Here is a 25085-nt window from a genome sequence, read left to right on the forward strand (position 1 = left end):
CAGGTAGCTTCCCCAAACACTCCCAGGGAAGGGAGCCAGGCATGACACGCACTGTTCAAAGGGGATCACTGGACAGCCCCCGGCCCGCCACTCTCTTGGCTGAGGCACAAACCTTAAGTGGCAAAAGGGGAAAAAAAAAAGTGAACTTCTGACCTTATAACTCTTAAGAGCCTTATTGGTGCTGTAGAGTGCAGCGAGCCCGGGTTTGCTCCCTTGACCCGGCTAGACCTGGCTCGGATTTATAAGGCACTAACAGGGTCGGGTTAGGGGGCTCCCTTTCCTCTTTGTAGACAGGCTCCACTCCCCCCCACTAGGACCCCACACTGACTTCACAAGACCCCCACGCCCGTATGACAACTCGGAGAAACAGGTTTCCCCATGCAGAGCACCTTGGAGCAGCCCTCCCCCGCAGCATGAGATTGACTCACCGGCCAGGCAAAGCTGAACGGGAGAACAATCCGGTTCCTTTCGTTATTCCGGTTGTATTTTAAATTAAAGGTATTCCCTCCGATGACGGGCGTAGATCCGGAGCCGAAGCTGCAAGGGCCGCCAGCAGAGACCCGGGATTGATACTCCTTCAGGCAAACTTTAAAATACGTATCACACTCGTCTTTCGTGCACTTCCGATCTCCTGGGTTTCGGGGGCCATCGCAGCAATTCCCATTTTGCAATTCGCCATTGACGTTTTGCATGGATAAGATCTCCAGTTCGAAGTGTCCGGACGCTCGAGTCACCTGTTCAGCCCAAGACAGGGAGGGAGAGAAAGTGGTCACCGGCTGTGACAAGGGAGAGCAGGCACGGGGGATTCAGTCCCAAACTGGAGGGGGGTTTAAGCGAGTTACGGACACTGCGAAGCGCCACACTTGCATCTCCCAGATACCAGGAGGGCATGAGACCAGAGCCCCATCGCCAACGCCTGCCGGGACACCGCAAGGGAAACCCCTCGGGGAACCAGAGCACCGGCTTGAAAGGCGGTGGGAGGCCAATTAAATGGGGGGGGGGGGTATCAGCGCTGTAAAATAGGGACCTCAAAACCAGGTGCTAAGATTTTAAAACGCAGCCAGCATTGATCAGCGCGGGTGCACGGAAGCCTTGAGGAAAGATTGCAATGAACGTGGTTAAGCAAAAAATCTTCAGGGGTGACTGGTGCCCATTAAGGGGCTTTTTTTTAATCAAAACGGGGAAAGGAGCAGCAATTAAATGTAGCTAAAGGCCGGATCCCCCACCCCACAAGCTAGGATCAAATCTCACGAAATGAGTCCCAAACACCTTGTCTGCAGCACTCACATATGGGTTAAGGATTTTTAGGTTGGTTGGCAGGCACCGAAGTGGCGCCTGCAGAAAAGGCGCGTTTCGGGGCGACCTGGGGAACCCGCAGGAATCGCTGGAGGAAGGTCCCCCCCTTCCCTACCCACCCCGGTGCAAAGCCTGGCGAAAGCGGGGGGCTGGCCCGTGCAGCCGCAGCTCCAGCCCCCCGGGCGCTGGCGCTCACGTACCTTTCCCCGCAGACACAGCAAGGCGAGGAGGAGAGGGGCGAGGGCGGGTCGCCTGGGTAAGGGCATGCCGCCTCCTTGCACGCTGCCGCTGCTCGCGCCGAGACCGCTGCTCCTGCCGCCTGCTCCCGACTCTAATATACTCCGCCGATTGGAGCATGCACGAGTGGAAAACAACACCACTTTTCACCGGCTCCTCAATAGCGCCCCGATCTCCAATGCAAAGCAGCCCGGCCTCCTTTTATTCGGCCTCGGCCGCCCTCGCCTTTCTTTTCTTTTCTTTTTTATTGCGATTACTCGGAGCCTTTTCTTCCTTTCAAATCACTTGCCACCGCTCGCTCAGGGCAGCACAATGAGCCCCCCCCCCCCCCCGAGAGACGCACAGGGACACATGCGACGCGCACAGAGAGAGGGAGCTGGAAGCCCGTCTGGGAGCCCCGCCGCTGCCTGCCTGCTTCATCTATCCCGCGGCAGCGGGAGGGGAAGCCGCAGCCGGCGCATGCGTCTCTATTAATATGCATGAGGAGGGTGGAGGGGAAGGGGGGGGAAAGTGGCACCGCCTGGTTCCCTGGAGGGAGGGGGGGGAGGGGAGCGTGACAGCAGCAGGGGTGGGGCGGGAGCTTTGCAGCAGGTGAGCGCAATGGCAGGCAGGTACGGGGCGGAGATACGGATTAGCCGGCCACGAAGAATAGCTTCATGCAGCGGGCCCGTGTGAACGGCGCTTGCAGCCAGCCGAGGGGTCTCTTGCAGGAGGGGGGCAGTCAAAGCCCCAGGGGCTGCTGCTGGGAACGGGTGGGTTCTTAACCCTTTCGGGTGCAGCACCGGGGGCTAGGTCCCATCCAGCCCCCCCAAGCCGATGCAGAGGGGTGCAGAGCCCCGCCTGGAGGAAGAGGACTCGCCAAGCCCGCTCCCTGCTGGAGCCAGGTAGCGGATCCACCGGGGACCTTAGCACCCGGCCCTCGGCGGCGGCAGGAAAGTGATTTCAGGCGACCCACCCCGGATTTCAGGCGATCCAGCCCAGGCTGCGGGAGGAAGGGGCCGGAGCGATGCACGCGTGTGTCTGCATCAGGAGCAGCCCCAAAGGTTGCAAAGCCTCTGGGGGCTGGTCTAGCAAACCCCCCCCCAATAAATCCCCCCTTTACACTCCGCGATCGCAGCGCGGGGGACACGGGCGCGCACCCGAGGCGGGAACCCCCAGGTGATCCGCCAGCCCCTGGGCCGGAGAACCTGCTGCTAGCCACGTGGGCAGGGCAGCGAGCCCATCGCCTGGCCGCCCTCTGCAGCCCTGGGTCTGACCCAGGCGCTCGCGGTGCGCCCGCTTTGGGTTCACACGGCTTCCCCCGGGCGACTCTGGAACAGCCCGCCCCACTCGGGGTGGGGGAGGAGAGGCAGGCACCGGGCTGGCAGCGCCTGAATCCCCTGGGCGGGACGCTGCCGTCGGGTGCCCGGCGAGCGGAAGCTGCACTGGGGGCCCTGCAGTGTAGGCGGCTCCCAAGCGGGCCTGGCCGGGAGCGGAGTTAGGGGGAGAGGTCTGGCAGGGAATGGGCTGGCACCGCTGCCAGCAAGGCGGGCCTTCCAGCTCTTGTCTGAGTTACATTTACCCCCATTGGAAAGGCAAGAGACAGGGAGGGAATTCCCTAGTCACATTGGATTAAAGCAGCCAGGGACCCCCCCACACACACACTGCCCCCCTAGGCATTATGGGACCCCCTTGTCTCCCAGAGAGGCAGAAGCAGGGGTATGTGAACCCTTCCCCCCCTGCCTCCCAGAAAAGCAGGGGGTACCCAGTGCTTGCCCCTCTTCTCAGAGAGTATTTGTGCCTGTGATTGCGGCAGGCTGCTTCTCCTGCCAACCACACAGTGCTCTGCTGGAGGGGGCGTCCACGGGGCTTTCCTAAAGCAGTGGGTCTTGGAGTTAACACCCCCTCCAGATACATGGGGCAGTCCACGCCGTTATTGTCTCAGGCTGTCTGCAGACTCAGGCAGGCCTCTCTGTATGGCTTACATATACTTGGCCACACTTTCACGCTTTTCTTCACAGTCACCAGGGCTAGAAATGTTTCTTTTTGTTTTTAGGGGAAAGCTGAGATTCTGACACAAGCACATGGTTGCAGGAGCTGGGGGGAGAGGGGAAAGGGGGGGAAATACCTCCTAACTGAACCCCGATTCAAGAGGATGTACTGTACATTGGTCAGTTCCTCCAGCAATGCAAAAGCCAACCTCAGAACCAAAATTCTTTTCCTTGTTTTCAGTTCTAGGGCAAAAGCGAATTACATATTTGGAAATAATACCTTTGTTCTCAACACAGGCCTTGCCTGCTCTAAAATGTGCCATGTTTGGGGCTACTGAAGGTCCCCAGAAAAATAGGAAGATAATTAGAGGATTCCCTTTCAAGAGAATAGTTTCAGTACAAAAACCAGCCAAAAAGCAATTGTACCTCTCCCTGGTACTGCCATGGTAGCATGCAATATGTTGTGATTTTACATCCATTCATACATAGGACTGTGACATTATTACACAGATACATCACCCTCTTAGAAAATAAACCTGGTGTGATGAGAAGTTCTGTGCATCTAAAACTGGTGGTTCGGGAAGGTTCAATCTCATTTTAAACACTGTTAGTTCCCAGTCCTGCAAGTATGAGTTGTACCATTGATTTCATTGGGGCTGCTTGTATACGTATACGCCTGAGTGTTTGCAGGATCAGTGTTTGCTTAGAACTTATTCATGTTAACATGGCTAAGTCTTTCAAATCAGTGTGAATGGACTAGGACCATTTCTATTTCAGTCCATGTTTTAGCATTCCAGTTTGCAGGAGGCTCTACAATAATATCCAACATTCTTTTGCAAAACTACTCTACAGAGGGACCTAGCGGACTTCTCCATGCACATGAGGACCTAGTCCACAATGGGTTCTCACTTGAAGAGATAGTCATTGCTAAAAGGCTCTTGGGTCCAGAAAGAGGCAAGTGTAAAATTAGTTTCCTTCTTATCTTTGCTATTTGGAATATTCAGCACAGGACACAACAAATGCCACATTTGAAATATGCATAGGCCCTGATCCTGCAAACACTGAGCATGTACTTAGCTTTACAGATGTGGGTAGTCTCCGTGAAGTCAAGGGAACTACTCACATATGTAATGTTAAATATGGGCTTAAAGTTAGGCACATGCTTAAGTGTTTGTAGGATCAGTTTCACACAGATCACCTTTAATTAAGTTGTGAGGTCAAGTAGAAGAGTTTGATACGATAGTAGCAATATTATCACAGCTGCAAAGGATTTGAACGCTAAAGATTTACTTATGCATTATTCTTCACTTCCAGTCTTAAAGTTTTCCGTCATGTTCCTGGGGCTGGTGAACACTCGTATTTTATCCACGAAGTGGCTGCATTTTGGAGGAGGATGAACTGACTTCTGTGCTTATTTGAATGTGTGCTCATTAGATTGCACATTCAATTCCAATGTTATTCACCCATCGTTATTCTGGGGCTTTAACTATCCTGCTGCCTGCTAGCATGCACTGTGCCTTAAGGGCATGTCCGGGGCTGGGCTTTAAGTGAAAGGTTACTCAACCTGATGAGTACTTTCCAGTACTCAGGAAATGCAAAGTTATGGTTCCCACAGTATCCATGACTCAGTCACCTGGCACATGTAACAGCATTTAGAGAAAACTGCTTATCTAAGCAACTCAAAGTGTTTTGCAAACATCAATGAATTAAACCTCTCAGTATTAGAATACACATTTTACAGATGGCTAAATCAAGGTATAGAGAGATTAAGGCTACGTCTACACTACGGGGGGGGGATCGATTTCAGATCCGCAAATTCAGCTACGGGAATAGAGTAGCTGAATTCGATGTATCTGATCCGACTTACCCCGCTGTGAGGATGGTGGCAAATCGACCGCCGCAGCTCCCCCTTCGACGGCACTTACTCCTACCTGGGCTGGTGGAGTACGCGCGTCGATTCAGGGATCAATTATCGTGTCCCGACGAGACGCGATAAATCAATCCCCGAGAGATCGATTTCTACCCGCCAGTCCGGGTGGGTAGTGAAGACCAGCCCTCAGTGACTTGGGCAAAGTCATGCAGTGTGTCAGTGGTAGAGGTGGATAGAAAGAAGGGGTGACGTTCTGGCCCCGCATAAGTCAATGGCAAAATTTCCATTCATTTAGTGAAGTCAGAATTTTACCCCAGAAGACCTAACTCTCAGTCCCCACCTCTGATCACTAGACTCACAGGGCCAGCTCCTCAACTGGTGTGAATCAGCATAACTCCACTGACGTCAAGAACACTAAGCCAGTTTACGCCAGTCTGTTACTGTTTCTGTGACATACATTTATCAGCATACGCCGTAATATACACATATTACATGTGCCCAAGGGAGCTGACTTGTGATTGCTTTGAGAGCCATAACAGTGTATTTAAAATCTCAGTCATAATGGCACATTAGCATAGGGCCAAATTCTAAAAGGTCTGGACCCACCACAACTTCCCTGGAGGTCAGTGGGCGATATGGGTGCCTACCAGGTTCTCAGAACCTTTCACGGTTTGGCTCAGAGCTTTTTGCATTGTGCAAAGTTACTTTCTGCTAATCTTCCCATTCTGACATAATGAGGTTACAGCCACGTTAGCAGTTATAAACATGTAGCAGGCTGTGGGCCAGTGTTACATGTAATGCTGCACTTCAGATCTGAATCAGTTTCCTAATATAGCGCCTGGATCCCAGGTCTTCAGCAGGACCAGAATCATGGCCTTCAGAAAGAGTGTCTGGGTTGCAAGGATCTGGGGTCATGAAATCAGTTCTTTTGTGCATTAGGGAAGTTGTAATTTCCTTTTAAAGTTCTATGACTCATTGGATTACAGCTAAAAACAATCCCACAGGATTGCCTTAAATCATGCAATATAAGGGCAAACTAAGAACAGCACTTCTCAAAATTCTTCAGACGGGGTTTGATTCTGCTCTCACTGAAGTCAATGGCAAAACTCCTGTTGATGTCTGGTGCAGATCAGTGAAATTCCACGCAGGATCGTGGGGGCTGGGTTCTGTGCCAGCTCTGCATAGGCCAGTATAGGCCGGCTTTCAGGAGAGGGGCTAACCATTGGGTCAACAATCACATGGATATAGTGGTCTTAAAACCGCCCGTGGCAGGGTGTGAACTAGCCACAGCCTCTATTGCACGGCTGTAGAGGGGCTACAGAATAGTACTGAGCCCCACCCACACATTCGGAGGTGGTTTTCTTCCTCCAACCTTCTCCTGTCCAAACCTCATTTACAACCACTGTTGGGTGGGGTTGAAAGAAAGGTAAGTGTCACCCGCTAGGTAATTCTTTATCTTGGGGTTGCATTCCCTTTGCAAAACGCAGCCTTTTGCAAGAATGCGGGCCATGTCACTGAGTCCTGGGTGCCTTCTAGCTAAAGTCATGTCCATAAATGCCCCCTGAACACTTTCTTTCCCTCCTATTATCCTGAAATTGACCCCTCCGGATGGGCAAGCAAGGCAGTGTCAGATACAGCGATTGTGCCTGGGCCACTTCATGGCTGGCTGACACACATTTCAGAGCAACACATTCCACCCGATGAACCCATTTGCACAGTTGAGTGATCTAAACTTAGAAAGCTAATTTCTCTAATTACAAAGTGAGACTGAATTCCTTTAAAGCTTGTCATTACCTGAGTGGAATGGGAATTACACTTCCATAATCATTTAACAGTCGGAAACTAATTGGAAATATTTAATGTGTAGGCCACTCCCCTAATTACACTCTATTTAACAAATGGAAGAGTGGGGAAAATATCCATATTTTAAAAGTTGGGCTAGCTAGGTTTTAGAGACAAAGATCCTGCTCACCAACTAGCCAAGCAATCCTTTTAAATAACACACTTCTGCAATTCTTCAAACCCCGCAGAATTTTAAACCTGTAGTTTCAAAAGTAACTAATGATTTTGTGACTTTGAAAATCTGTCCATTGAGACTTTGTGTGCCTCAGTTCCCCATCTGTACCTCACAGGGTGTTGTGAGGAAAGCTGCATTAAAAACGACCTTAAAACTGTAATTAACTCTTATTCCGAACGGTTATTTCCCCAAGGGAAATAATACAATTTCTCCCTTACCTTTATGTATTTGTGTGTGTAAAAATGGCTTTTATGGCTGTTATGTGCTAATCCTTTAAGCAAGGGAAGCCTCCACATTGACCTGTGAAATAATTTCTTTGTCATGTTATTCTTCACCCACAATTGAATTCTTTCACATCAGTGATCGGATCATCACAAATCTCTGTGTTCTAAAAACAAAGAAGAGATGAGGTGAAAGTCTTAGTTCTGGTTAGGGGTACATCTTATCAAATCAGACCAGCCTACAGGAGGTGCAAGGACCATGACACTGAGCAGTACTGGCATCTCTATCAGGGACAAGATGACGCTTGCATTTGATAAACTGTAACCTCAGCTATTCTTGGTCCATTGCAAATGTGACGGCAGTGAAACCTGCGCTAAAGACCATCTCCAATAAGCAGTGCCCTGGTTTAAGACACCTCCTGCTTTCCAGTTTTCTAATTATCCTTTGTTATTTGAAGATCACTTCAATTAGCCAATCCTACTAGTTCTTTCAATAGTTGTTGAGATCAAGTTTAATTGTATTCGTAACTGAAGCATGAAAATGTTCCAGTGTTTTCATATTTTCTCTCTCTCTTTCTGATGTTGAATTTTTGTTTGATTGATTTTGGTATATTTGTTGTGTGCTCTCTTCATCTCAGAAGATCCTGAGAGCAGTTCACCTGAACAATATTGGAGTGCTTCCCAACGCTGAGGGAATGAGCATAAAGAACAGGGTTGTAGCTAGCAATTTGAAATTTACATGCACAGTATTTGTTTTGTTGCTTACTCTCTTTTTTCCAGGATATTTCTACCCGTGGCTGATACAATATTACACACACTGGTGACATTTATTCTCATGAATGATGTACGTGGAGTTGCCCCAGGGATGCATTTAAAACAATATGATCACTAAGGCCCTGGTGCCAACATTTAAGCATAAGGGTAATGCCAGTTAAAGTTAGGCCTGTGCTTAAGTAAGCCAGGCCCAGATCCTGAAACGCTCTTGCCAAAAAAACGCCCTTGCCAGGCTTCATTGGAAATGTTTCCCCAGGAAATTAAAAATGTCCACAGAGGCATGATGGCATATGCTTACCTAGTCCTTCGGCATTGGCTGCATGCAGCTGGCTGGCAGAAGCTACTTTTTGGATGAGTTAAATGTTTTGAACAAAGCATTGGCCCCAAAGGGTAGGTAGCATCCATAGTGGCATGGCCAGCGCTTGACTGTTGGGCAAAGAGTTGAAAAACGGCATGCCACCGCTGTAGGCCAGCATTCGTTCTGAATGTCACACTCAGCTAAAGCCCATCATTGCAAAGGGAATCATTTAAAAGTGGGTTGTACCATTTCCAATGTGCACTGCAACTTCAAAGTGAGTGGAGTTAGGGTGACCAGATGTCCCGATTTTATAGGGACAGTCCCGATTTTTGGGTCTTTTTCTTATATAGGCTCCTATTACCCCCCACTCCTGTCCCGATTTTTCACACTTGCTGTCTGGTCACCCTAAGTGGAGTATGTGAGTGGTCTCAGCCTCAGGCGTAATGATACTTAGACCACCTGGAACTACTGGCCAAATCCCATTGGAGTTGGCCTCAGTCGTTTTTCCTTCCCGGGTGGATAACTTGAGTTCCATGCAGCTTACTCAATGTGGGTCCTTCAAATGGGAGCTTAACATCCCAAACCGTGTCCATTCTGAATGGATATTAAAAATGCCATAATACGGATGGACACCAGGGCCTCATAACAGGAGGGGTTCGCTGAGTGTCCCATAGTTAACATTTCCCTTCCCCCGCCTCCATTGATAGGCAGAATGCTGTGTTCTAGTTGGCTGTTGCACTCCATCCTAGAGCTAGCTGCATTCAGTAGGGCCTCATCCTGTTCTCATTGAACTCACTGGGAGTTTTGCCATTGAATTCGATGGGAGCAGCTCCAGAATTTGTAAAGCATAGTTCGTAAAGGTTCTTCTGGATGCTTAATATAATCTGTTATTCACCTTTTCTCGCTCTGCTTTGGAGGCTGCAGGAATCAAAGTGCCTGGGCATATGCATGAACATTAGTGGGAGAGCTGAGATGTGAGAATGCCTGAGGGGAAATGGAGAAGGGGAGAAAGGACTGGTGGTACCAGGGGAAGGACCTCACCTCTGAAATGGGAGGGTTGGGTGAGATGACAAAACAGTGCCAACCAGTCTGTTTGTTCGATAGTCTTCAATTGATCTTCCTGCAACACCTTGAACCTTTTGTGTTCATTCCTCCCTTTCGGCCGTTTTGTCTTTATAAACACATGGGAGCTGATTCTCCCCTCGCTTACCGCAGGGCCCTAACTTACGGAAGCATTTAAACCCATGATTAAGTCCACCCCCATTCAAGATAGCCTGCTGTTCTGAATAGTGATGGACTGCTGAATCAGGGCTTACATCAGAAGTAACTCCATTGAAGACAGTGGGGTTACATTGATGTACACGAGATTAGAATCAGGGCTCAGGACTCCAACGTCAAGCCCCCAAATCTCCCAGCTCTCTAATCGGCGTGTTGCTTTTATTTGATAACCATAATGATTATTTTTATTTACTACGGCAGAGGGGAACAAATGGGTCTCTGCCCCGATTTGCATAGGAGCAATTCCACACCTGCCCCTTTAAAAAATGTGGTTTTGGTTGGCTGCCTTTTATTGTCCCTTCTCCTCCCTGGGGAGAGTGGGGTGGGGCGGATGTGTGGGTGGGAAGGCTTTATCAGCCTAGCAGACAACCCTCTCTTATTGCCACTTGAGTCTGTGGCTCCCCAGGATTTTTATTGGGAGCACATGCTAAGGAATCCGTGAGCTTGATATGCTAAAGAGCGCAAGGCGGGGTCGGGGACCAGATGCAAGGGGAGGGAACTTGTTTCCCAATCAGGGAGCCTCGAGACCCATCTGTTGAGTCTCGCGGGCCCACAATGCCGCGAGTTGCACAAGGCAACAGAGACTTTCTTTTGTCGATGCTTTTAGTCCTCAACAAGTGCAATCCTGTATAGAGCAGCTCGTCGTCTTTGTTGTTACTACTAGCTAATGTGACTTTGAAAAGAACCCGGCCCCCCCCCCAGCTCAAAGGGGGATAACCTCCGGCTCCTTCTCTCCCCACCCTCCACCCCCACCTCCTGCTCGGATCAATAGCAGGTCCCTAGGCACAAAGCCTGTATTCTTTTCTTCTCCAATTAGAGCAGCTGCAGCACCAGCAGCACTGCGGCTCATTGGAAACCTATTAGCGTTTGAAAGACTTAATCCAGTTTGAAAACGTTAGTGTTGCTGAATCCTTCACGCGCTCGCATCCGTCAGCGGCAATGTTCCGAGGCAGCCCTGAGGGTGGACTGGGTTTGCTATTACAGTCACCTGCACCTCCCGCTGTATCCCGACGGTGCCACAAGGAAGGCAAAATGTCCATTTCCCAACCTCGTGTGGTAGAAGACCATAGGGATTACTCTTGGTCTGCCACATCGGGCCCCATCGCTGGGCTGTGCAGTCTGATATCCTGCCTTCAGCAGTGACCGAGACCTCACGATTCACTCTTCGATTTCATAGATTGATGGATGTCAAGTCCACGAGGGACTGTTATAATCATCTAGTTCCACGTTGCTTAACACAGGCCATAGAGGTTCGTGTGCATTACGGTTCACGTAAAAGCTGGTGGCAGCTTGACTCCTCGTTACCACTGCACTGAAGCACAGAGTCAGCACTTTCATTGTGGAAGATACGTTTTACTAAGTGAATTTAGTGCGCTTGAACGGGGCTGGATGGACAGCCTTGGGGAAGGGTATCCCACATGCAGTCGCAGAACATACACACACACACCCCCTGTACCCTGACCTGGTGCACCACTTCTAGGGCCAGGCGGAGAGCTGTCTCAGATACTTATGTGGCCTCCATCGCTGCACTAACTGAGCATCTCACCATCTTAAAGGTATTTATCCTCCCAACACCCCATTGAGTGAGGGAAGTGCACGTTCCCCATTTGACAGATAATGAGGAATTGAGGCATCAAGAGGGTAAGTGACGTCTCAGACAGGAAGTCTGTGGTAGAGCAAGGAATTGAACCCATGTTTCCCAAATCCCAGGCTAGCATTGGGCCATCCTTCCTCAAGTCATTCAGTTTCTACACCCATTCATTCCTTGGCCTCTTTAGTAAGTGGTGCTAGCTACTGCCAGTTTTAGGGGCCTGGACACTTTGTCTAGTTGGAACTGGAGTAAGACCACCAACTTATTGCATAAAGGCCACCAAATAGCAACAGCTTTTGATCTCTCCTGGCCTGGGGTCGTATTCATTCTGGTCACCTAGAGCTGACGGGCTCAGTATTCCATTACTAATCCCCTGACCTAACCAATTCCTTCTGCCAAGCCAATATGTTCTAAAGTGTTAAAAGACTTTTCTCCCCTCCCTTCCCCTTTAAAGCCTGCTCCTCTGTCCCTTGCCTTGGATCAGCCTAATCACTGAAGTGGATCCATTTTAATGATTCAAGCTGTGGTACTGAGAGTGCAGAAGATGGTAGGTGCGGCCTGGGTGGAAGATACTGCTCTTTATGTATGTGGCCCATGGTGTTTCATGCTGTCAGCTTCCTTATCTTAGAGATGTTTCCCTCCCCTGTTTGTTTGGTTTTTTAATTCAAGAGATCCTAACTCGTGCCCAGAGACTTCCCCTGATCATATAAGGAGATGGCTCTTTGGGGCAATGACCGTTCTGTATTTGTACAGTGCTAAGCACAATGGGACCCTGTTCCAGGACTGGGGCTGCTAAGGGCTACCACAATACAGATAATAATAATAAAGTCCACGAAGGAGGTGTCATTGTTCATTTGCAGAGCTCCCAGAGTGAAACAGGGCAGCCCCAGGCAGGGCCGGCTCCAGGGTTTTGGCCGCCCCAAGCAGCCAAAAAAAAAAAAAAAAAAAGCCGTGATCTGCTGCGGCAATTCAGTGTAAGGTCCTTCGCTCTGAGCGGGAGTGAGGGACCGTCCGCCGAATTGCCGCCGAATAGTTGGACGTGCCGCCCCTGTCCGGAGTGGCCGCCCCAAGCACCAGCTTGCCAAGCTGGTGTCTGGAGCCAGCCCTGGCCCCAGGGAAATAACACTACTTAGAGCAGTGGCTCTCAACCTTTCCAGACTGCTGTACCCTGTTCAGTAGTCTGATTTGTCTTGCGTACCTCTAAGTTTCACCTCACTTAAAAACTGCTTGCTTACAAAATCAGACATAAAAATACAAAAGTACTATTACTGAAAAATTGCTTATTTTCTCATTTTTAGCATATAATTATAAATTAATTGGAATATAAATGTTGTACTTCCATATGGATTTGTGAAAAACAAATCATGTCAAACCAATCTAATAGCTTTCTTTGATAGGATAACGAGCCTTGTGGATAAGGGTGAAGCGGTGGATGTGGTATACCTAGACTTTAGTAAGGCACTTGATACGGTCTCGCATGATATTCTTATCGATAAACTAGGCAAATACAATTTAGATGGGGCTACTATAAGGTGGGTGCATAACTGGCTGGATAACCGTACTCAGAGAGTTGTTATTAATGGTTCCCAATCCTGCTGGAAAGGCGTAACGAGTGGGGTACCACAGGGGTCTGTTTTGGGACCGGCTCTGTTCAATATCTTCATCAACGACTTAGATATTGGCATAGAAAGTACGCTTATTAAGTTTGCGGATGATACCAAACTGGGAGGGATTGCAACTGCTTTGGAGGACAGGGTCATAATTCAAAATGATCTGGACAAATTGGAGAAATGGTCTGAGTTAAACAGGATGAAGTTTAACAAAGACAAATGCAAAGTGCTCCACTTAGGAAGGAAAAATCAATTTCACACATACAGAATGGGAAAAGACTGTCTAGGTAGGAGTACGGCAGAAAAGGATCTAGGGGTTATAGTGGACCACAAGCTAAATATGAATCAACAGTGTGATGCTGTTGCAAAAAAAGCAAACATGATTCTGGGATGCATTAACAGGTGTGTTGTGAGCAAGACACGAGAAGTCATTCTTCCGCTCTACTCTGCTCTGGTTAGGCCTCAGCTGGAGTATTGTGTCCAGTTCTGGGCGCCGCATTTTAAAAAAGATGTGGAGAAATTGGAAAGGGTCCAAAGAAGAGCAACAAGAATGATTAAAGGTCTTGAGAACATGACCTATGAAGGAAGGCTGAAAGAATTGGGTTTGTTTAGTTTGGAAAAGAGAAGACTGAGAGGGGACATGATAGCAGTTTTCAGGTATCTAAAAGGGTGTCATAAGGAGGAGGGAGAGAACTTGTTCACCTTAGCCTCTAAGGATAGAACCAGAAACAATGGGTTTAAACTGCAGCAAGGGAGGTCTAGGTTGGACATTAGGAAAAAGTTCCTAACTGTCAGGGTGGTTAAACACTGGAATAAATTGCCTAGGGAGGTTGTGGAATCTCCATCTCTGGAGATATTTAAGAGTAGGTTAGATAAATGTCTATCAGGGATGGTCTAGACAGTATTTGGTCCTGCCATGCGGGCAGGGGACTGGACTCGATGACCTCTCGAGGTCCCTTCCAGTCCTATTATCTATGAATCTATGAATATCAGTATATAGTGTATAGAACAGTATAAACAAGTCATTATGTGACATTTTAGGTTGCACTGGTGCTTTTTATGTAGCCTGTTGTAAAACTAGGCAAATATCTAGATGAGTTGATGTACCCCGTGGAAGACCTCTGAGTACCCCAAGGCATACACGTATCTCTGGTTGAGAACCACTGGCTCAGAGAGATGACCAGGGCAGGGGGCGCTGATCATGTGCATTTTCAGGAGCCCCACCGTACCCTCAACTTCCTAGACTATTAGATCTGAAGAGCATGGACTATGGCTCCCTATGTGTTTTTACAATGCCTATGACAATGAGGCTCTGATCCTGATGAGGGCCTCAGTGGGTGACCGCAAGATAAATAATAATAATATTACCAAATGAGAGCAACTGAAAACACCGTTGAAATGTTTCTGTCCAGTGGTTCTCCTCTACCTCATCTGTGGAGGATTCTAGTTGTCAGGTACTAGGTCTTGACTGGTGATAATGAGGTAACACACATGAGGAGAGACTGGATGCTTGTCCTCTTCCACTGACTGGTCCATAGAAAAAGATAGGAGATGATAGTTGCTGTCAGTAAATGGAGTTAGCTCCTCTTTTAGCTCAAGTGGCAGTTTCCTGGTTTTAGTATGAAAGGTCTCAGGTTTGAACCCAACTGTAGGCCCAGTTGGGGTCAGCTCTACTGGCTGGCCATTTTTTATCCCCCAGAGAACTCCAAGGCCTACACAGAGTGTATTTTTAGGCCTGAAGGGGCATGAAAGACACTGAAGACTGAGGGGATCCGCAAAGAGGGAGGAAGCACGAGAGAGACTGAAGAGGGTGAGCTGATCCAACAAGATAGGGTGTGACTGTGAGGGAGAACATGTGGGGTAGAAGACTGGGAAAGGAAAGGGTGAGAAAACAGGGTGGGGGCCTGTAAATGTGGGGAAGCAAGAAGGAAGAATGTGAGCAAGGCAGAAGACTGGATGGGAAAGGGTGAGAGAAAGGAAAGGGGATGTTTTTGTATGAGAGTCACTGTGATCCAGTAGTAGGCCCTGGACCTGCCACTGACTTGCCGTGAGTCACTTTATCTTTGCTTCCCCTCACACCCTTTCTCTGTGTTGTCTATTTAGATTGAAAGCTTTGTGGAGCAGTGATTGTCTTTGACGATATGTTCGTATAGTGCCTAGCACAATGGGACCTGGACCTAATTTGGAGCCTGTAGGTACTACTATAATACTAATACTAACAATTGAGTTTAAAAGTCCAGATGAAAGATCCGAACTGAACAGCTCTCTCTGCTTCAGTCCACGAAATCTGATGATACTTGAATTTGATGCCAGCCCCTTGTCATAGGTAAGTTCATCAGGGTGGCTCACCTGGGATTTGGACATGCTATGTTTCGAAAACTCCATGTGTTTTTTGAGAAATAAATGCACCTTCTCAGTAGAACGTCTGAGAACAGCTCTAAATTATTTATAACGACTCTGAAGCTTGCTGGACTGACCATCCATAAAGTGGGGCCTGAAGCTGTGGGCATGATCCAGGGAAACCAATTTGTTCACGATATTGGGATTTCATAAATGCTTTGAGGTTAACTGGCAAAGCTCAGGGCTCGGTTTTCAGAGTTCTTTTTTCCTCCCAGCAGTTTTCAATAAGTTTGCAGGAGATAGGGTCTTTATGAAGCAAGGTATGGGTCCACCTAAGCCTTGGTCAGTGGTTACTGTCCACTGGCAAGGATTGTCTCTTATTTTGGTAAGCCAGTTTCAATAGTCCAAATAAAGGTCTTGTTTTGATATGGAGCAGAATCCAGAGGCATGGATGTGACAGATGGTATCTGATTACAGTACCATCATTGTGTTTAAAACCTTCTTGCTCCTCCATATTACTATAGCTTATTATTTATATCACCATGGTGCCTAGTACTCCAGTCCTGGATGAAAATCGGTTGAGCTGAATGTTGTACAAACATAGCACAAAAGGACGGTTCCTGCCCCAAAGAGCTTACAATCTAAGTCTCCAGGCCTGTGCTTTCCAATGGCATATATCATGTAGATATGGGAAAGAATGCCAGCTCTGGCAGAAATGGATGAGTTTTATCAGCATTCTTTGCATGGTAACACCAAAGCTTTTGCGGCTTCACAAATCCAATTGGTAGACTACCAGTGAGTTCGTGGGTAGTTGTAACAACTCTTCAGGGCCGAACAAGTCATGTCAGTACATTCAATATGGTGCTTTAACTAATGGAAATATTTTTGGATTTTAAATATGTCTGTATCACAGCATGTTTTGCATAGAACATCATCAGTATTTATATATCTATATCTATATCTATATTCTTTATTAAGTTTATTTTTTAAGATATAGTTAAATACACATTACAAGAGTAAGTACAAAAAAACACAAGTTATCATATATCAGTATTTGAAACAATCTGCTCCATAGCCCCTTAGAGTCAAATTCCATTGACTTCAGTAGGCTTTTGATCAGGCCCGGAATGAGTGGGTGAGGTAATATCTTTTACTGGACCAACTTCTGTTGGTGAGAGAGGCAAGTTTGCAAGCTACACAGAGCTCTTCTTCAGGTCTGGGAAACGCTCTCAGAGTATCGCAGCTAAATACAAGGTGGGACGGATTGCTTAGCATAAGTAATTTAACACATATTCTAAGACCTGAAGAAGAGCTCTGTGTAAGTTCAAAAGCTTGTCTCTCCCACCAGCAAAAGTTGGTTCAATAAAATATATTACCTTCCCCCTCCCTCCCTCTTGCCTCTCACGTATTCTAAGAGACCCTTCAAGGTGAAGTGGCCTGATAACACCACCAGTCATAGGACCAAAAAGGGGGCCTAGTGGGTTACAGATTGTTGTAATAAGCCATTAATCCAGTGTCTTTATTAAGACCATGATTTTTAGTGTCTAGCAAAGGTCTATGTAAGTTCCCAGGCTCGTTTTTTGAAGGTGTTCAGGTTTCCTTTGAGGATGAGACCTGAGAGGCCAGAGATAGAGTGATCGTTTTGTGAAAAATGTTCATAATGGAACAGCTCAGGATTGGGCCCTACCTATGCATATCATCCTCTGGCAAGCAAAGCTACTTGGCAATGAAAATAGCACCTTTGTGGCTATGAACGCATTTCTCAGTATATTTACTTCTGGTTTACTTTGCCCTGCTTATCCCTGCGAGAAGGGGAGCTATTCTAACACTGTACTTATCATTCAGGTACTGATCCATGAGAACCTGTGTTTTTCTCTATTTACTCTTCGGAAGTGTACTAAGCTATATTTTAGTAGCAATGGGTCTTCAGTGGGGGTTTAGCCTGCATGGCCAGCCACTCTACTTTGCCTTCTTTTGTTTGGAAAGTTTCTCACAAAGACATTTTGCCAGAAGGGTTATTCTTTCCCCATGGACCAACATTTCCTCACAAAAACACAAATATGAATATGTTTCTGGGAAGAAATTTATTTTAAACAAGGAACACCACCCCCTTTGATTGCAGGTTGACAAGGAGACACTTTTATCATCCTCACCCTCGTAAGAAGAAAACTAGATAGCTTTTTGTTAAATGATAGCTTCCCCCCACCCCAGTATCTGGGCTAGCCCGGGATAAAATGGATTATAGATCAGCTGCAGGTGTGTGTGTGTGTGTGTAGAAATGTCCATGTTTTTGGTCACTTTCACTGGCGGGAACATGCCTCAAAAGGATATTCTGGCTGAGAATATTCGGAGTGGTCGGATAGACTCTCATCAGAGGGGTTGCTCCTGAACTGCCACTATCTTGTCATGTTGCCTGATGTTTATGTGCAATTTCAAACAAAGTTCCCGCAGCAAAGCTCGACATGAAGTCAGGATTCTGTTAAAGACCCCGAGGCAATTTCTTACTGTCCTTCCTCTCTCGAGCTCTTTGTTTGTCTAAGCAGTTTCCCAAGCTGACTCCTGCTGCCTAACCCACAGAGAAGAAGGTCTAATCTCTTGCTCTCCCTGGAGACCATAGTCCTGCAAGGTCCTTATAGAATGTATCCTGTTTTCCAGTCAAAGAGTCACTCCAAGGATGTGCCCTGCCTTCTATTCTCATTTGAAGATTGTTTACCTGTTATTTATGAACTATGTTTTGTCTATGGACTATTTCTAGTTTGTTGATAACATGCAATACTTATTAGAAAAGAAGTAAGGATTACAATGGCTCAGGCTTTTATATTGACTGTCACATATTGGAGCCGAGGATCAGATTGCAAAAAATATAGGGACAGTCTTTCTCCTATTTGACTTCATAAGAATTTTGCTATTGTCTTCAGTGGGAGCAAGATCAGGCCTACAACAGAGACATGCTGAGAGAATGGTTATTTGCCTATTTTGCTGGTGTTGTAGTGCAATAAACTACATATACATTGTAATGTTTTGTATCTGGAATGAAATCCGGACTTTTCAGGATTGCGCTTAAATAAAAATCACGGGTCAAATTCTCTACTGGTGTAAAAGGGAGAACCTCAGTCAAAGTCAGTGGAGTTGTTCCCATTTACACCAGCTGAGACTCTAGCCCCACCATTTATAGATGTATGAAAAGGCCTCTCATTATTTCAAAGTGGGCTTCCCTCAAGGGAAGGCAGCCGGTGATGGAGAGTGGCAAACATTGAGCTTTGCTCGTTTATAGGTATTTGGGGCCAGCAAAGCTTCAAAATAAGCACATTTTCAAACCCAACAGTTTTCCTTTTGGTAGCCGAAAAGGAAACCGCACATCCAGGAGGAATGTAGATCAAAGCAAACTCTGCAAATGATGCAGAAACACATAAAATAACAAACAAGGCGGGTGGGAAGAGTGGAGCTTTTGTAAATGGATAGGTCTGTTCATATTACACTCATGCTGAATGCAAGAGTGCTAAAGAAGATACATGAGAGGGGCACATGAGGCTAGAGGTTTTTTCAGTCATTGTTTTTTGCATGCCCCTTTTATATTTATAAAGTGACATACAAAGGATGCCCTTGGTGCTAAGAAATCTCTTTAATAACACATCTCCCAATGTGATATATGCCATCGTGTGCCAGCAGTGCCCCTCAGCCATGTACATTGGCCAAACCAGACAGTCTCTACGCAAAAGAATAAATGGACACAAATCAGACGTCAAGAATTATAACATTCAAAAACCAGTAGGAGAACACTTCAATCTCCCTGGTCACTCGATTACAGACCTAAAAGTCACAATTCTCCAACAAAAAATCTTCAAAAACAGACTCCAATGAGAAACTGCAGAATTGGAATTAATTTGCAAACTGGACACCATTAAATTAGGCTTGAATAAAGACTGGGAGTGAATATGTTATTACACAAAGTAAAAACTGTTTCCCCATGCTAATTTTTCCCTTACTCTTACTCACACTTTCTTGTCAACTGTTGGAAATGGGCCATCCTGATTATCACTACAAAAGTTTTTTTTCTCCTGCTGATAATAGCCCACCTTAATTGATTAGTCTTATTAGAGTTGGTATGGCAACACCCATTTTTTCATGTTCTCTGTGTATATATATCTTTCTACTGTATCTTCCACTGCATGCATCCAATGAAGTGGGTTTTAGCCCACGAAAGCTTATGCCCAAATACATTTGTTAGTCTCTAAGGTGCCATAAGTACTCCTCGTTCTTTTTGCTGATACAGACTAACACGGCTCCCACTCTGAAACCTGTTTCTAATACTTGCTCATCGTTTTGCAATTTACTTCTTATTTTCCTTCCCCCTTTTATTGCCCGATGCTGATTCCATTGAAGGCAATGGCCAAACTCCCATTGACCTCATGGGGTGCAGCATCAAGGCCTTAGTCTGTTAAAATAGGGGAGATGAATTACTATTTTAGTTCTGAAATTAAAATAAAATTAAAAGTATTTCATATGTAAGCACAGTCAAATGGGTGTGTTTGTATGTGCATGTGTGTGTGTGTATATATATATATATATATATTTTTTTTTTCCTCAGGACAATCAGGGCCGGCTCTGGCTTTTTTGCCGCCCTAGGCAAAAAAGCCACCCGCCGCCGCGCCTCCCCCGCCCCCCAGCGCGGTAGGGGAGGGCACCGAGCCCAGCCGCGGGCCCGCAATCCCCGACCGGCCGGAGCGCCAGGGGGAGGGCGCCGAGCCCGCCGCGGCTGCCGCTCTCCCTGGCGGCCAGAGCGCCGGGAGCAGGGCTGAGAGCCTAGCCGGGGCTCTCCGCTCTCCCCAGCGGCCAGAGTGCCGGGGGGAGAGCGGAGAGCCCCTGGCGGCCAGAGTGTTGGGAGCAGGGCGGTGAGCCCGGCCGGGGCCCTGCTCTCCTCGACCGTCCAGAGCACCGGGGGCAGGGCGGCGAGCCTGCTGCGGCTCCGCTCTCCCCGGCAGCGGGAACGCCGCGGGGAGGGTGGCGAGCCCAGTCACGGACCCGCTCTCGGGCCGGAGCGCCCCGCCGCACCGCCCCACTCCAGGCGCCGCCCCAAGCAGATGCTTGGTGGGCTGGTGCCTGGAGCTGGCCCTGAGGACAATACAATGTTTGGTTGGTGTAAATCAGTATGTGTTTATATATATAATTAGGATAATGACAATAAATCTATTCCAATAATATTTGTAAATAGAAATTTTAAAACTCCAATAATAATGTTAAATATTTTGAAATATATAAGTATATATAGTGCTATAATAATAGCCTATGGCCTCAACACTAATATATATGATACTTATAAAATAGTATATAATAATTAGAATATATATAGTATATTATATATACTATATATATATTATGTTATATATACTATTATATATATTTTAATAGAATTGATACATATATATATGTGTCTATCAAGTCTAGTAAAATATTATTGGAGTAGATTTACACTCATTAGCCTAATGAAAACATAGCCAAGATCTTTCTGTCCTGTCCCGCAAACAAACCCATGAGCAGGGAGGGATTAAACATAGATAAAGGATTCCTGAACTGCTATGAGTTTCACGTCCCAGAAGTCTAAGTATAAGGGAGAGGTCTTTGCAGGGGGTAGGGGCGCAGCCCAGGAGCCATTGAAGAATCTGCTGGGCTATCCAGGTTCTGTCCCATGGATCTCAGAGCCTCCTTACTGCTGTGTCGCCCCTGCTCTGATGCAGCAGGGCCATTGGCTCTGCGGTTGTCCCTGCATTCTGCGGGAAGTTCCATGTGTCTTCAACACCCATTGACTTTAATAGGAACTGGAGATGCTTTGTCCCTTGCAGCAGGTGACTCGGCTCCTTGCAGCGTCAGCCTCCCAATCCCACAGAGGCGCACATGTGACGTCAACACTTCTTTGAGCAGCATTAATTTATGCACAGCCTCTCGGGGGTATGCAGAGAAGAGCGACTGGTCTCTTCTGCTTCCTATGCCCTCGAAGCCCTACTGGAGTCAGCGCAGAATGGGTTCCCCAGGCTCATGGGCAGGTAAGTGGGGGGACATGTGCTGTGTTGACTCCATTCCCCCGTCTGCTGTGGTTGGAGATATTCTGCCCCGTTTTCCTTTTTCTTGCAGTGGAGAGGTGGATAAAGGCCAGTCCTGCAGTCCTTACTCTGGACCAGTTCCCATTGTTTTCCACGGCAATCTCATCTCAGAAAGGGCTGGTCCACATAGTTCCTGGGGTCAATTTTCAGCCAGGCATCTGCCCAGCCTTCTGTTGGCTATGCACAAGATTACACAAGCCCATAGCTTTGTTTTCACTTTGCCAAGGACAGTTTAATATAGACATGAAATTAAAATAAGGAGTAAGGCTGGCTAGTGCTGTTAGCTGTATCCACCAACTGGGCAAGATCTTCAGCTGGTGGAAATCAGTCCAGCTCCATTGACTTCAATGGACTGGCCCCTATGCATTCCATTTGCCTCACTGGAACCACACCCTGTTTACACCAGCTGAGGATCTGGCCCGGTGTGTGCAGTTTGCACAAGACCCAAGGATGAAATGCTGCATGCCCTCATTTTCCATTGGGTCTGATCCTGCAAGGTACTGCTCACCATCAAAACCCTGTGGGACTGCAGGGTAACTGGTAACTCTCGGGAGATGCTCAGCACCTCCCAGACTCAATCTGCAAATGAACTGCTCGGCGTTATCATTTGCCTCAGAGACCTTGATCCTGCTTCCACGGAAGTCAATAGGAGTTTTGTCGTCGTCTTCCATAGCAATAGAATTGGTTTTTTTCTTGACCTTGTTGTATTTTAAAGAAAAAAAAAACCTGCACTCTGAGGGCAGATCCACAGGTGGTGTAAATCAACATCACTTCATCCATGTCTTTCATTGGACTACAGTACGCAATGGGCCAGATATTTAGCTGGTGCAAACTGGTATAGCTCCATTGAATCAAGGTAGGGCGATTTGCCCCAGCTGAGGAGGTGGCCCTTTGATTTTTAATTTCTCCAGCATGTTGGGTGGGGTTAGATTTCTTTTACAAAGCGGTTACTAGCCCTTTAGCATGAATGGAGCCCAGTGAAAGTTTGATCTCCGTATCTGGAGAAGATCATCTCTGCGTGAGCAGTGGACCAGTCAATAGACTCTGTATATCAGATTGCGAGACAAAAGGGCAGCCTCCAGCAAATGGGATGTTTGTACTGGGGCCAAAGTAGGCTTCCTTAAAAATAATAGCCAAGAATAAACACTATCGATTGACAAGTTAGATGCTTGTAAAAAAAAAGTTAGACCATTTAACTAAAACATTAAGAAAGGAAATCAGTGTTGACAGTTCCCCTATACTGTGATTCTAAGCATGGTGTTTCATTTAGAAACAGTGTTTAAGATGTTTTGTAGGCATTGTGAATGCATTGCAGACATTAATGGGAAGGGATTGGAGAGATCTGTAGCCATAGGAAAGTGGTACACAGCATGGTTTTAGGTTGTTTCAAACTATCTGCGTCAAACATAGCAATGTCTCTCCCCAACAAAAGGCCATGACTAGCAAGATAGGGTCAATGCATAAAAGAAAGAGAGAGTGTGTGTGTTCAGAAAATGATTTGACTTATGGTTTTTTAAATGTGGTTTTTATTTATGTAACTTCAGGTTGCAAAAAATGTTTTCTTTGTTGAAGGAAGATTCCCCTACAGCCCAAGTTAGCTTTGCTAAGGAAAACTCACCACAAGAGAAGGATTTTTGCAACTCTCTTTATTCTCAGGGTAATTCTTTCCAGTACAGGAGAAAATTACATACATAACCAGCCATCTTTACTGTCACTAGACCCCTGGGCAGCAGGACATTTTACATTAGGGAGAGGAAAGGGGACTTTCGACAAGCAAACTATCGAAGGGGACATCTAGATTATATTTTGGAGATAAGAGCTATGTGCTATCCTTTAGAGGGGCAAATCTCTTTTCCTCCTCAAAACCAGGAGACCTACGTTTCAGATCTGTTCCTAGAGAGGCGCAGCATAATTGCGGTCTGTTTCCAAATAGGTACGGAGGGGGAAGCACTTATGATCAAAGATCTTTGGGAAAGAGGAGCACCCCACATATGCTCCCCTCTTAGACGTGGTGTCAGCGGGATAGTGGAAACAGCATTGGAGGGGAGGGGCCTGAATGCACAGAGTTGAAAGACTCAAGAGGAAATCAGATCTCCATTCTGCCCAGTTTCCTCTCTACATCTCCCTTCTGCCTTCTTATGTGCTAGTTCTTCTGTTACCCCCCATCTTGGTGTGCCAACAGGGGAATGCTATCCTCTTCGCCTCTACAGCTTCCCTTTCCTTTTCCCTTTGCGTCCAGTTCTCTTCTCTTCACCTTTTCTCTCCAATTCTCTTTTCCGCCTTCTTTGGGGTTTCTCTTCCTCACCCTCCCTCCCAAGTTCTGTTTTATTTCCCAGCAAAGTCTCTTCTTCATGTTTTTCCTTCTACCTGTGGAGATCAGGTCACTGAACCTGGTAGGTCAGAAGTAGGCCCAAAGCACCTTTTACTAGGTCAGAACAAGCTGAAAAATCCTTGAGTGATGGTGTGATGGGATTTAACACCCATCACCTGTGAGGCTAGCAAATGCACCCAACTAGTGCTTTGCATCTGGGGAGGAGAGTAGCTAATTGGCTCCTGACCAGATGGGGCAGAGCTAAGCCATAATAAATAGACTGAATGAGCTCATTTGGAAGAGAGAGATAATATGGGAAATAGCATATTCTAGCTGAGTAAAGCTCAAGGTTAGGGTATGCAGACAGACAAGTGGGCAGAATGCTACAGGGGTAATATAGGTTCCTGCAAGGGAAGCCTTGAGATAGGGTTTGTAAGTAGAGAAGACAAGACTTCGGGGGCTTGAGAAGATAGGAGAACTATCTAGTATCAAAGGGGTAGCTGTGTTAGTCTGGATATGTAAAAGCAGCAAGGAGTCCTGTGGCACCTTATAGACTAACAGATGTATAGGAGTATGAGCTTTCGTGGATAAATACCCACTTCTTCGGATGAAACTATCTAGTTTCATTTTGACTTGTTTATGATATCTTGGGAGGGGTCTGAATTTAGGTGACTTAGCTAGAAGCTTGAATCACAGAAGGCCAGAGGCAGGCCACTGGCAGGAGGTACTGGAGTTTAAGATAGTGACAACATCTTGCATTAATGCAAGGGGATAATCTGAGGGTGTGAGTCCCATGGCAGATGGGCAAAGTGTTGCTGCCTTAGAGCTTCACAGATGTCTCCTTTTCACCAGCCGCTTCTCAGCTGAGCAAGGATGGAGCTGTGGGTTTGGCAGTAGTGGAAATCAATGCTATGCTGGGGTCAGTACAGGGCTGTGCTATTAAGGGTCCCACCACACTTATAGAGATTGTCCTGGGCTTGTATTGTAGAATTGCTTGGGACCCTAGGACAGACACTCAGAGTTGGGACAATCCTAGTGTGATGAGGGTGTTTGGTGTTACAAATTGTGTGGATTATAGGTCTGGAGTCCAGAATCTACTCCTAGCTAGAAGCACAACAGAAGCAATATGCTCTGTCCCCATTAGCCAACTCAAAGCGCATGTCTTGAAGGGGGA

General features: G+C 46.9%; 1 protein-coding gene across 2 annotated transcripts in view; it reads right to left on the reverse strand.

The window, feature by feature from the left end:
- The window catches only part of JAG1 (jagged canonical Notch ligand 1), a 36926-nt gene extending 34964 nt beyond the window's left edge, over positions 1-1962 (reverse strand). For both annotated transcript variants that reach the window (XM_034764132.1, XM_034764131.1), the window contains exons 1-2: positions 1497-1962; positions 429-734 (exon numbers count right to left, since the gene is read on the reverse strand). In XM_034764132.1, the coding sequence (XP_034620023.1) occupies positions 429-734; positions 1497-1562 (372 nt within the window). In that variant the 5' untranslated portion in view covers positions 1563-1962. The remainder of the gene's footprint in view (positions 1-428; positions 735-1496) is intronic.
- Between the last annotated feature and the right edge of the window lie 23123 nt (positions 1963-25085).

This window comes from Trachemys scripta, chromosome 3, assembly GCF_013100865.1.
Source record: "Trachemys scripta elegans isolate TJP31775 chromosome 3, CAS_Tse_1.0, whole genome shotgun sequence".
Taxonomy (NCBI): domain Eukaryota; kingdom Metazoa; phylum Chordata; order Testudines; family Emydidae; genus Trachemys; species Trachemys scripta.